Below are 14027 nucleotides of genomic sequence, written 5' to 3' on the forward strand. Positions count from 1 at the left end.
TCAGGGACTCCTGACTCCAGAGCTGGTGCCCTATCCACTGCGCCACCTAGCCACCCCTATGAATGGTTCTTAGACCAGCTCCATGTACAAGCTTTGTGTGACCATGATTGTGTCTGTTTCTGGAACGACCTAAAAGATTACAAGTAAAATAAATGGAAATTTTATTTCTATTAGACTTTAAATAAAACAAAACAAGCTAATAAACTTTTATGAAGAAGAAATGATTAATCATCTTTCTATTTTAATATATATGACATTGATTTTAAAAAATATAATAGAAAGAAATGCAAGTTAATTAACTATTACTTTAGAGGCATAAGTATTAATTTCATCACTGTGTAAAACCAGACAAATAAGTAGGTTTTAAGAATCACATTTAATCTTGCCATGTGGGAAAATATTCCCAAACTCAGAGTTGTTCAAAAGTGTAAAGTATTGCCTTAAAATATAGAGAGTTCCCCATCATTAAATTTCTTGAAACAATAACTGAATGACTGTTTGTTGAGCATATTGAAGAGGAGTTCCATCATTTTGTGTTTTCCAAGTAGTGATATATGTCATTTTATTTAACCTTCTGAGAGCTTTGTCCCAGTATATCTTGTGTAACCCAAATGAATTGCTTTAATTATGGTATTTGAGTAATTCAAAGGGAAGATTGATATTGGAACAGGCCAGCAGAGGTTAGAAAGAGGGACCTTTTTAGCTTAGTTGAATAATTTTGATATGGCTTCTTCTGTGTACATATCTCATTTTCAGTAGCATTTTATATTTTGAATAGTTTATTTTTATGTGTATGTAGTAGTATAATGAATATCAGATTCATTGGGTGGGGGTGATGAAGGGGGGAAAATGGAACTGGGTTTTTTAAAAATAAGGCATATAATCAGTCTGAGCGCAGCCACCGAGCGTGGAGGTTGTTGGGTCGCAGCTCGGGTGCCACTAACGCTAACGGCATGGCTGATCAACTGACAGAAGAGCAGATTGCAGAATTCAAAGAAGCCTTTTCACTATTTGACAAGGATGGAGGTGGTACTATAACAACAAAGGAATTGGGAACTGTAATGAGGTCACTTGGGCAGAACCCTACAGAAGCTGAATTACAGGATATGATTAATGAAGTAGATGCTGATGGCAATGGCACAATTGACTTTCCAGAATTTCTAACTATGATGGCAAGAAAAATGAAAGACACAGACAGTGAAGAAGAAATTAGAGAAGCATTCCGTGTGTTTGACAAGGATGGCAATGGTTATATTAGTGCAGCAGAACTTCGCCATGTGATGACAAACCTTGGAGAGAAGTTAACAGATGAAGAGGTTGATGAAATGATCAGGGAAGCAGATATTGATGGTGATAGTCAAGTAAACTACGAAGAGTTTGTACAAATGATGACAGCAAAGTGAAGACATTGTACAGAATGTGTTAAATTTCTTGTACAAAATTGTTTATTTGCCTTTTCTTTGTTTGTAACTTATCTGTAAAAAGTTTTTCCCCTACTGTCAAAAGGATATGCATGTGTAGTAATTAGGACTTCATTCCTCCATGTTTTTCTTGCCCTTATCTACTGTCATTGTCCTGAAACTTTATTTTGGAAAATTGATCAAGTAAAAACTATGTTGCATGTGGCTTACTCTGGATATATCTAAGCCCTTCTGCACATCTAAACTTAGATGAGTTGGTCAAATGAGGGAACATCTGGGTTATGCCTTTCTTTTTTTTTAAAGAAATAGTTTTCTTTAGGAGCTGTCAGCATGTTGTTGTTGAAGTGTGGAGTTGTAACTCTGCATGGACTATGGATAGTCAACAATATGTACTTAAAGTTGCACTATTGCAAAACGGGTTTATTATCCAGGTACTCATACACTATTTTTTGTACTGCTGGTCCTGTACCAGAAAACATTTTCTTTTATTGTTACTTGCTTTTTAAACTTTGTTTAGCCACTTATTTAAAAAAGATCTGCTTGTGGCACAATTTGCCTCAAATCCATTCCAAGTTGTATATTTGTTTTCCAATAAAAAATAATTACAATTAAAAAAATAAGGCATATATAGTAACATTAATAAGATTATTAGCATTCTAAGGATATTAGATTCATTGTTTGATTAAACTCATAGTTTTTTGCATGATTCTGTTGAAAGACCATCTATAAATAGTTCTGAAGGTAATATAGGTTTTGACTAAAAACTCTTCATTTAAAATGCCATATTCAAAGAGTTTTGCTTTTTTAAAATAGTAATTTGGTTCATGTACTTTAGAGATAATATATTTCATTCTATAGGATTAACCATTACATAATATAATAGAAAGAATACTGGTCTTTGAAAAGGAAATCTTGAGTTTAAATCCTGGCTCCATCATGTATCACTTTGTCTAGGGTGCTTCATTTCTTTGAATCTCAGATTCCCCCTCTATAAATATGGATGGTACACATTTTCTTTATGGTCCCATCCTCTTTTAAATCCTTTGGCTCCATGAAATAATTCACTTTCTTTCTCCTGTTTTTAAGAACAATTTGAATTGATTTCTAGTTCCATGTTAATGAATTAATTACATATATATTAGAAAGAAAATCCATCATGTACTGAAAATATGTCCTCTTGGGTTTTAGAGGATGAATATATGATTATACAAGTAAGGTTATAGAATTGTAGCTGAACTATTAATAGTTTGGTGCTGCAAAAATACCTTTAGTGAGTTGAGTTTACTTGTGAGTTAAACATTGTTAAGTGTTAACAGCATCACCAAATTCACAACACTAGCATTATAGAAGGGTAAGTAGTAAACACTGTACTCTTCTGAAGGCATATGTTTCTTATATCCCAAAATGTGAAAATTAATTTTCAAAAATCATAATTCTAAGAGATTAGGCCTATCTATCAGATCTTCTACTTGTATAATCTTATTCAAGTTATCTGTGCATCAATTTAATAACGTATAAAAGTGTCAATTTAAAATTTATGGATTGAATTGATCTAAGGACCTTTCTCACTCCATATCATAGAACCATAATAGCCTTTTTAATTAATTAATTTATTTCCATCTATATGCACATGTATATTTTTATGTTATGAAATTTCCTTTCACTCTCTCTTCCCCACTCCCAACCCACCTCAGCGCAGTCAGGTTAGCATTGTACATACATATTTTGATAAACATTTTTATAAATTAATAATTTTTGGTATGAGGAATTAGGGTTAAGGGAAAGTGATACATAAGAGGCAATTTTTATAAGGTGTTTATCATATTCTGAAGGGTTATTCTGCGTGTGGTGTGTTATTTTTGTCAGGTTTTTTCCCTGGATAGGGATAACATAGGCCATAGCTGGTTTAATACAGTCATCTTAGCCCTCTGAAGTACTGAGAGGAGCTGCTTCCATCAAGGTTGTTCATCTCACAATGTTGTTGTTGGTGTGAACATTGTTCTCTTGACTCTAATCCCTTCATTCAGTATCAGATCCCGTAAGTCATTCCATGCCTCTCTAGAGTCTGATCATTTATGGTTTCTTATAGAACAATAGTATTCCTTAGTATTCATGGACCATAACTTGTTTAGACATTCTCCAGTTGATGGGCATCCCATAATAGTCTTTATTTAGGTTTTTTTTTTGCAAGGCAATGGGGTTAAGTGGCTTGCCCAAGGCCACACAGCTAAGTAATTATTAAGTGTCTGAGACTGGATTTGAACCCAGGTACTCCTGACTCCAAGGCTGGTGCTTTATCCACTGCGCCACCTAGCCACCCTATAATAGTCTTTTTACAAAATTAGTCTTCATACTTTGTGACAAATGAAAAGGACCAGATCACAACATTACAACATGGACTATTTTAAATCTGTTAACAGCAAAATTTCATAAGCATGTTTAATCATCTGTAGCATCCTTCTAGCTATACTTAAGGATATATGATACATTATTCAAAAAGATATCCTAAACTATCAACTATATATCTCTACATTAGATATGCACAAATAACCAATGATATTAGAAAGCAGATGAATACCGAAGGCATTTGATACAATTCTTACAATTATCTTCATGTCCAGGCTCAGTAACTTTGTGTACCATGACCAGATTCTTGCTGTTTGTTTTTTTCAATGCCATTTACTTTTCTTCTGCAAAATTTCTGCTGTTTACCTCATCTACACCAGCTATTTTCCACTACTCCTGCCAGGGACTGGAACTGTTTTTTAAAAACATCTACCATGTATTAGAACCCCTTCATCCTTTGTTCTAATCACATAAAGTGCTGGGTGACATCACTGTTATATGACCTAATGAACAAATTTCTGGAAATACCATCCTAAGGATTTCCCACCATAACTGAGGCTCCCCAAGTATTATAAGAAACAGAGTCTAAAAATATATCCTTTAGACAAGTATATTAATTATTGTTAGGTAACCCTAGGAGTATTTGCAAGTGAGATTATAAAAAATTATCCCAGGTGAAGAGGAAAGGAGAAGTATTGCCTTAGACATGATTAGAATTTTTTTTAAAAAAGGTTCATTGAGGTATTTTAGAATTTAGTTTATAAAATAAAATAAATAAAATGATAAATAAATAAAAAAATGAGTTATTTAATATTATACCATTTTGCTTAAGTGACAGTACCAAAATGTCAAAGATATTCATAGCTTTGCTTTCTTAAGTCCAAATGTTTCATGTGGAAAGTTGTATTTAAACACTAAAAATTGTAGGTATAACTACATACAAATAGCACATCATGAATATGAACATAAGAGACATGTAACATCTGTGAGTGTAAAGAGAAGTTGGGAATTAATTTAGAAGAGAATGCTTTGATGAATTCAAGTAATTATTTTTCTAATAATAAATTACATTTTCATCTAGATCTTTTGGGTATTCTGGAATCTCTGAGATCCTTTGATGTTTTGCTACCTCTAAAAGTTTGAAGAAGGAATAAAAATTATTGGCATGTATGCATGATAAACATGAAGGTGTCAGAATAAAAATTCACAAAGCCTGGATGATATTGATAGAAGTATGTTACCATTAGAATGCAATCTTTAAAATTCATCACAGTTTAAAAAGTATCAGTTACAATGCATACATATGCAAAAGGAATCACTTTTTTCTCTAAATGTGTAATTGTCATGGAATTTTCTCTTTTATAATTTATATACTTTTCCATTATATTTCATGTTAATAAAAACTTCCATGTATAATCTAAGATTTGGTGGCCAATGTTATTCATTTAATAATCCTAAAAAGCTATTTTGAAGTCAAGAAAATAGATGAGAGCATTCTTAAGATTTCCTTTTATACAAAGAGAATCTAGGAGTTTATTTTTTCCAGTATTCAAATGTTATTGGGGGTGGCTACGTGGCGTAGTGGATAAAGCACTGAGTGCCTTGGAGTCAGCAGTACCTGGGTTCAAATCCGGTCTCAGACACTTAATAATTACCTAGCTGTGTGGCCTTGGGCAAGCCACTTAACCCCATTTGCCTTGCAAAAACCTAAACATTATGTTATTGGCTCCCAATATTTGAAAAGGAGCTTTTGATAAAGCAAAGTTTTTTTTTTTGCTGGTTTATTTAGGTCTTGTTATTGTTTTTGTTATTATTATTTTTTCTGTTTTGTTTTTTTTGTTTTTACATACAGCTGATTTCAAAGTAAATTGTAATTTGCCAGAAACTTGAATTGACCCCCTGAATAGAGAGAATATTGGCAGAAATTTCTAACTAAATTGAAAACATGCTCAAACACACACACACACATGCCTTAAAAAAGGTAAAAAAAAAAGAATTTTAAAAATCAAATAAGAGAGGTAGAAGAGAAATTCAGAAAATGAATGAAAGTAATTAAAGAGAATAATGAAAAGCCTTGGGCAAGCCACTTAGCCCTATTTGCCTTGCAAAAAAAAAACCTAAAAAAAGATCTATGAATATAAGAAGAATTTAAGACTAAAGAAGAGAAAGAGAACATTACAAATTATAAAATGACAAATATATTAAAATTATATAGGATTATATGAACATTTTTAAAAAGTTCTATAAGAAAACAATTACAACAAAAATTATAAGGAAAGCAGAAAAATGGGAAAGATGTTTACAGCAAATGTCTCTGATCTGTTTCATTTCTCAAATACCTTAAAGAATCAATCTCAATTTATAAGATCATAAGCTACTTCCCATTTGATAAATGGTCAAAGGATATGAACAATCAGTTAAAAAAAGAAAAGAAAGCTAAGCTATCTGTAATCTTTTGAAAAGAATGTTTTAAATCACTATGATTAGAGAAATTCAGATTAAAACAACTCTGAAATACCACTTCTCACCTACTGGATTGACTATTTATGAAAGAAAAAGAAAATGATTAATATTTTAGTGTATGGAGATAATCTGGGACATCAATGCACTGTTGGTAGTTTTTTTTAAAATTAACACCCATATTCTGGAGAGCCAATTTGGGTTGATGATCAAAATGCCATAAAATGATCCAGCTATATGTACTAAATTTGTATTGTAAGGAAAAATAAAAAAGCAGGGTGGGGGGAAAGACCCATTTACAAAAAAATATTTATAGCTCTCCTTTTTATGGTAGCCAAGAATTGTGCACTGAGGGACTACCTAACAATTAGGGATTAGCTGAAAAAGTTATGGTATATGAGCATAATAAAATATTATATTATAAGACAGAATGAATAGGATGATTTTAGAAAAACCTATAAGAACCAGGAGAGCATTATACATCATAACAGCAATATTGCATGATAAACTGTGTATAACTTAGCTATTCTCAGAGATATAATGATCTAGAACAATCCTAAAGGCCTCATAATGAAAAATGCTGGAGTCTAACTGTAGACTAAAGCATATTATTTTTTGTTCTCTGTGTGTGTCTTTGTCTGTGTATGTATATGTATGTATGTATTCTTTCTTTCTTCCTCTCCCTCTCCTTAGTCTTTTTGCACAAAATGACTAATATAGAAATATAGTTTACATGATTTCACATATATAACCTTTATCAGATTACTTGTGAACTCATGAAGGTTGAAAAAATAGAGCTTTTGAATTTTTGAATTCAAAATTCCTTTAAAAATGAATGTCAAAATTTATTTTTATATATGTTTGTGGAAAGCAAAATATTTTAAAACATAATAATTATTTTTAAATTGTAATAGGATATCATGGACTCTTAAAATAACTTATTCAAAATAATTATTTCAAGCATATTTCCTTTATTTTATTTTTTTTGATAACAAGTTATAGCAATCTTATGTTTATTTCTTTATATTTATCAGAAATGACCTATGCAAATTGTAGTTTGAGTATAGTGATGAGTTTTTGTCTTTGAATACATCATTTCATCTCATTCTCTATATGCTGTATTAAGTGGATAGTTTAGAAATCACATACTTAAGTAAAGAAAAAGATCAAACATTCTCAACTGCTACAGACTTAATATATTGCAAGTGTGTAAAGGCAATATTCCTTTGCCTTTATTGAGTAAACATCTAGTGTATTTCCATGATAAATAAAAATATCTTTTCCAAATATAATTATTATTGAACTTTATAAAAGACATGTAACTAAAATAATCTTGTGATTTTTGTTCTTTATGTGACCAATTATTATGGGTTCTCTATTGTTAAAGTAATAAATGAATCTTTTAAGAGGAAAAATCCATGAATAATGTGGGTTTCCTACTTAAAGTTTCTATCTTTGATAGAAATAATGATAATAACGTGGAGTCCCTATCAATGTAAACCATGTATGATGTAAACTAAGATTATTGTAAACCAAAAGAAAACACAATTACTGGGGCACAATCATGGAGATTAGTCAAAGTATTAAAATGACTGGGACTCCAGCTCAAAAAGAACTGATAGGGCATCCTGTCAGCATGTCTGGGACCTGAACCCAGTGTTGAGCAGAGTAAACTCCAAGGTATTCACCTATACTCAGTAACATACTCTATAACTCCTCTTCCCTTTGTCTGATTTCTATAATTGCCATGGAAGTTTTGAGTGGTTTTCTACAGTAATATACATTTATTGTCTGGCTACCTGCCTTGATGTGTTTTTTCACTTTTAATAGTAAACTACTTATATAATCAATCTGAAGCTCCCAGCCTCTTTCTTTGATATGAAAATTAACACCTTTCTTTGGAGGAGATGGCCATCCTTCTGCTGGGGGCTTTTCAGGCAAGGGAATGAATTGGCATAATTGGCTGTCCCTGTTTATTCCTTCAAGGAATACATCCTGATGCTCCTAGACACTCACCCCTATGTTTGAAGGACCTGAACCTTTAGTCCTTGACACTCAGCTATTTTCTAAAGTCATTATCATTTCATACCTCAGCCCCATTCCTTTGTAAACCTTGACACTATACCTAACAATTTCAACTTTAAGCTGTCCTCTACTCCCAAATTCCTTGCTTTGTTATTTAATTGATTGTCCTTTCCAACACACACAGTTTGCTGCTTTTTTAAAATTGGGAGCTACTGAATAATTCTAAAGAAAGTAACCTAATATTAATGTTGAATGAGTTCTCCACAAATTTATGTTTTCTGGTCTCAACTTAGCCTTCAGTAATATCCTAATTAACTCTGTATCATACTCCTCATAGGGTATTATAAACCCCTTACAGAACTCATTTTTCTTCAGCAGAACACATTTTTTTTACCAGAAATTTGAGTTCAGCCATCAAGATCTCCCTCATTTCTCAAATTCTATACTGCAAATCCCCTCATATTCCACTCTCACTTTATCTAGACTGCAGAAGAGACTAAAACAAACAAAAACTGTGAAATTTATTTCATTAGGGACTTTCAAACATTCCCCTCCTGCTTACTCAAGCAGAGAAGTCACACCAAATAAGTAACTGATGTTGATTTAATTTCCCATTTTTATTGTAAAAAAAAAGATTAATTTGTTATCAAGGTAGTAGTGGCTGGTAGATAGTTCTGCACTAGTTAACAAGTATGATTTAGAGGTGAGGGGGAAGATATAATTTGACTTTATTTTCCTTCAGGCCAATGCATTCATAATCATTTTTATAATTAAACTGGCCCATATTTTCCCTTAAGTACTAAATGAACGGTCCAAGCTCTTGAAATCAAAGAAAGAATTTTATTTATTTTCTAAATTTCTTTTAAATTCAATTTTATTTTCAGTTTGAAATTATTTTCTTCCCCTCCTCCTTCACCTGCTGAAAAAGTAAGAATTGCAAAACAACCTTATGAATATGGTCATGAAAAACAACCTCTACATTGGTCACATCTCTTTTCTTCTGTAACCAAATAAATTTTTCCTTTAATAATTTGGATACTATGCTATTTGAATCATAATATATTCAATATTGATAGTCATTCCTTATCTATATCATCTTTCTGTTTGTATTTTTTAAATTAGAGATTATAATTGCTTCATGTTGTTCAGTGATTTTAGGCATGTCCAACTCATGATCCCTTTTGGAGTTTTCTTGGCAAAAATACTGGAGCAGTTTGCCATTTTCTTCTGTATCTTATTTTACAAATGAGGAGCATGAGGCAAACACGGTTAAATGACTTCCCAAGGATCAGGCAGCTAGTAAGTTTCTGAGGCCAGATGTGAACTGAGGAAGATGAATTTTTCTAACTCCAGGCTTTCTGTACACTGAGCTGCTGCCCATAATTGCTATCCCTGCCTTTTTAAAATTCAGCTGCAGCATAATACATTTAGCTCTAGCCCTTTATTTTAACTCTGTGTATATCATTCTCTTTAAAAATGTTTTCTTATAAACAGTACATTATTGGATTTTGGTTTCCAATTCATTCTGCTTTTCTCTTCTGTTTTATGGCTGAGTTCATCCCAGTCATATTCACAGTTATGATTTCTAACCATGTATTTCCCTCCAAGTTTTACTCTCATCCTAATCCTTCTTCCTTTTTTCTCTCTTTAAGAAACTATTTTTTCTTCTGTCCATTGCCTTCTTGAATTTGCCTTCTCTTTTAATCCTCCTCTGTTCTCTCAGTTCTTTTTCCTATTTCTTTCCTGTTGGTTAAAATATATTTCTATACATACATACATATATAACATACATATATATATATACACATACATACATATAAAGAAATACGTGTGTCTTTGTATGTATGAAGTTCACCTGTTCCCTGTCCTCAAACCCCCACCCCATTCTCCCCTGCTCTGAATAAACTATTCATTGTGTGAGCATTTATTTGGGATAGTTTTTATCCATCCTCCTCTACCTTTCCCCTTCTCCCAGAGCATCCCATTTTCTCACCTTTCTATTCTACTTTTAAGATCATTCTAATATAGTAGCATCACCTCTATAGAGTTTTTCTCTAATAACCTTGGTGATGATGAAGTCCTGATAGGGATACTATATTCCCATCCAGTATGTTAACTATGTTTTATTCATGTTTACTTTTTTGCAGATCTTCTGTTTAAAAGTAAAATTTTCTTTTCAGCTGTGGGTTTTTCATCAGGAATGCTTAAAAATTCCCATTTTTCATTAAGTATTTGTTTTTCCCTCTAAAATTATTTTCAGTTCTGTTGCATATGTTATTCTTGTAATCCTAGCTCCATTTTCATTCATAATACCATATTTCAATCCTTTCTCTTTTTTTAGAGATAATTTCTTAATCTCCTGTAATTCTGACTATGACTGCCCTGTATTTGAATTATTAGTCCCTAGTGTACTGCAGGATTTATTAGTTGATATGGAAGTTCTAGATTTTGTCTCTAAAATTCCTCAAATTTTTGATTTGAAAATTTCTTTTAGTAGCTTAACAGTTTGATTGTTTTAATTTATATTTTGTCCGTCGATTCTAAGATATTTTAAGATATATTTAATATCTTCATATATGATGTCTAGATTTTTTTATGTTCATTGGTTTCAAGTAGTCCAGTGATTTTTTTAAATTACCTCTTCTTAATCTGTTTTCTAGTCCCATTGCTTTTCTTATGAGATATTTTAAATATTATATTTTTAAGCTTTTTATTTTTTGATATTGTCTAGAGTCAGTAGTGACCAATTCTAATTTTTTTTGCAAGGCAAATGCGGTTAAGTGGCTTGCCCAAGGCCACACAGCTAGGTAATTATTAAGTGTCAGAGACCGGATTTGAACCCAGGTACTCCTGACTGCAGGTTGGTGCTTTATCTACTGTGCCACCTAGCTGCCCCAGAAGTTTATTTCTTAAATAAAGTTTTATCCCTTTTTTTACTATTTAGCCAATTCTTATTGAGCAGTTATTTTCTTTAAAACTCTTTGGACCTCTTTTATCAAGCTGCTAATTCTCTTTCAAAATTTTCTTTCATAGCTCATTTCTGTCTGAAATTTCCCCCAGCCCAACATCATCATCATCATCATCATCATCATCATCATCATCATCATCATCATCATCATCATCATCATCATCATCATCATTATAGACTCTGGCAAAAATTTTACCAGTAGAGACTAAGAGAACTCCTCACCCATGATCATTGCCAATCTATTCTACTTTCTTTTCTAGAGATGAACAAAGAAAGCATCCTTGAACTCCTGGGGAATAACCTTCTCATTCCATATAATCTGGTTAATTTTGGTCAATTTTAAAAATTTTATTTATTTCATTTTTCCCAGTTGCATGTAAAAACATTGATGTATAAAACTTTGAGTTCCAAATTCTCTCCCTTTCCCCCACCCAACTCCTCCTAATTAAGAAAGGAAATTATTTATTATAGGTTAAAAATGTTAGTCATAAAAAACATTTCCAAAATAATTATGATGTGAAAGTAAACATAGATCCTTCCCTAAAAAGAAACCTCAAGGAAAATAAAGTAAAATAAGGTATGCTTCAATCTGTATTCAGAAACCTGCTCTGTCACAAGAGATGGATCATATTCCTTATTTTAAGTTCTTCAGAATTGTCTTGGGTCACAGCATTGCTGAGAAAAGCTAAGTCATTCACAGCTTATCATCCTTAAATATTGTTCATACTTTGTATATCATACATTTCACTTTGCATTGCTCATAAATCCAGGTTTTACTGAGAATCTCTTGCTCATCATTCCTTATAGCAGAATAGCATTCCATCATAATCACATACCACAAATTGTTCAGCCATTCCCCAACTGATTTCCCTCAGTTTCCAATCCCTTGCCACCAGAATAGAGCTGATATAAATATCTATATCTCTCCATATACTTAGGTTCTTTTCCTTTCTGTTTTTTCAACTCTTATGGAATATAGATCTGGTAGTGGCTTGGCTAAGACAAAAGGTAGTCATCTTTGGACATAGTTCCAAATTGCTCTACAGAACTGTCAAATCATTTCACAACTCCCACAACAGTGCATTAATGTCTCATTTTTGCCTACATCCCCTCCAACATTTGTTATTTTCCTCTTTTTGACCCATTAGTCAATCCAGTAGCTATAAGATAGTAACTTATAATTGCTCTAATTTACATTTGTCTAATCAATTGTGACTTATTAAAAATATGGCCATAGATATCTTTGATAGCCTCATGGGAAAACTGCTTATATATTTTGATCATTTATCAATTGGGGAATGGCTTTTATGTTTTTTATAAATTTGACTTTGTTTTCTATGTTTAAAAAATGAGATTTTTACCAGTGAAACTTCCTTTAATATTTGCTCCCAGTTACCATTGCTAACAGTACTTCCTTCCACCCTGTTCTTCTACCTCCCATTTATTCTCTTCTCTCTTTCCTTTCTTCCTGTCACTCCTCAAAAGTATTTTGCATCTGATTGCTCCCTCCCACAATTTTCTCTCCCATACATCTCCACTCCCCTCTGGCCTTTTCCCATCCCCTTTCCCTCTTACTCTCCTGTAGGGTAAGATAGATTTCTATACCCATTTGAATATGTATGTTATTCCCTCTTTCAGTCTCACTCCCCAACTCTCCCCTCCTACTCCACTTACCCCATTTTACCTCTCCTTTCCCTTTCTCCCAGTACATTCCTTTCTCCTCAATTAATTCCATCTCTTCAATATAATATCCCTTAATATTCAACTATCACCTGTGTCTTATCTATATATGCTTCTTCTAACTGCCTTAATAAATGAGAAAGTTGGGGCAGCTAGGTGGCCCAGTGGATAAAGCACTGGCCCTGGAGTCAGGAGTACCTAGGTTCAAATCTGACCTCAGACACTTAATAATTACCTAGCTGTGTGGCCTTGGGCAAGCCACTTAACCCCATTTGCCTTGCAAAAAAAAAAACCCTAAAAAAATAAATGAGAAAGTTCCTATTAGTTATCACTATCACCTTCCCACGCAGGAATATAAGTTCCTTAAGTTCATTAAGTTGCCTTATGATTTTCCCTTCCCATTTATCTCTTTACACATCACTTGATTCTCAGATTTGAAGATGAAATTTTTGATTCAGCTCTGTTTTTTTCATCAGAATGTCTATTGTCTATTTCATCGAATTTCCATCTTTTCCCTTGAAAGTATATACTCGGGGCGGCTAGGTGGCATAGTGGATAAAGCACCGGCCCTGGAGTCAGGAGTACCTGGGTTCAAATCCAGTCTCAGACACTTAATAATTACCTAGCTGTGTGACCTTGGGCAAGCCACTTAACCCTGTTTGCCTTGCAAAAAAAACTAAAAAAAAAGTATATATTCAGTTTTTCTGGGGAGCTGATTCTTACATTTAATCCAAGTTCTTTTGCCTTCCCAGAATACTATATTCTGAGTCATATGATCCCTTAATATAGAAGCTGTTAATCTTGTGACATCTGGACTGTGGTTCATGATAATTGGCTGATAACAATATATTCTCTTTAATATAGGATCTCTTAGATTTGATTATAATTTTCCCAGCAGCTTTCATTTTGAGATCTTTTTTAGGAGATAATAGGTAGAGTTACTTTTTGATTTATGTTTTATCTACTGATTCTAGACTATCAGAACAGTTTTCCTTGCTAATTTCTTGAAACTGATATCTGTATACTTTTTTTTAATCATGGCTTTCACATAGTCTAATAATTTCTAAATTGTCTCTTCTGGATATATTTTCCTGGTCAGTAGTTTTTTAATGAGATGTTCCATGTTT

General features: G+C 32.6%; 2 protein-coding genes across 3 annotated transcripts in view; both read left to right on the top strand.

Moving 5' to 3' along the window:
* GRID2 (glutamate ionotropic receptor delta type subunit 2) overlaps window positions 1-14027 on the top strand; it is a 1800826-nt gene that overhangs the window by 653251 nt on the left and 1133548 nt on the right. The window lies entirely within an intron of this gene.
* Window positions 868-1749, top strand: LOC141515942 (calmodulin-alpha). The gene has a single exon (XM_074227346.1). It carries the CDS (start codon window positions 954-956, stop codon window positions 1401-1403), a length of 450 nt encoding a protein of 149 aa, XP_074083447.1. The 5' UTR covers window positions 868-953; the 3' UTR covers window positions 1404-1749.

This window comes from Macrotis lagotis, chromosome 3 (assembly GCF_037893015.1).
Source record: "Macrotis lagotis isolate mMagLag1 chromosome 3, bilby.v1.9.chrom.fasta, whole genome shotgun sequence".
Taxonomy (NCBI): Eukaryota; Metazoa; Chordata; class Mammalia; order Peramelemorphia; family Peramelidae; genus Macrotis; species Macrotis lagotis.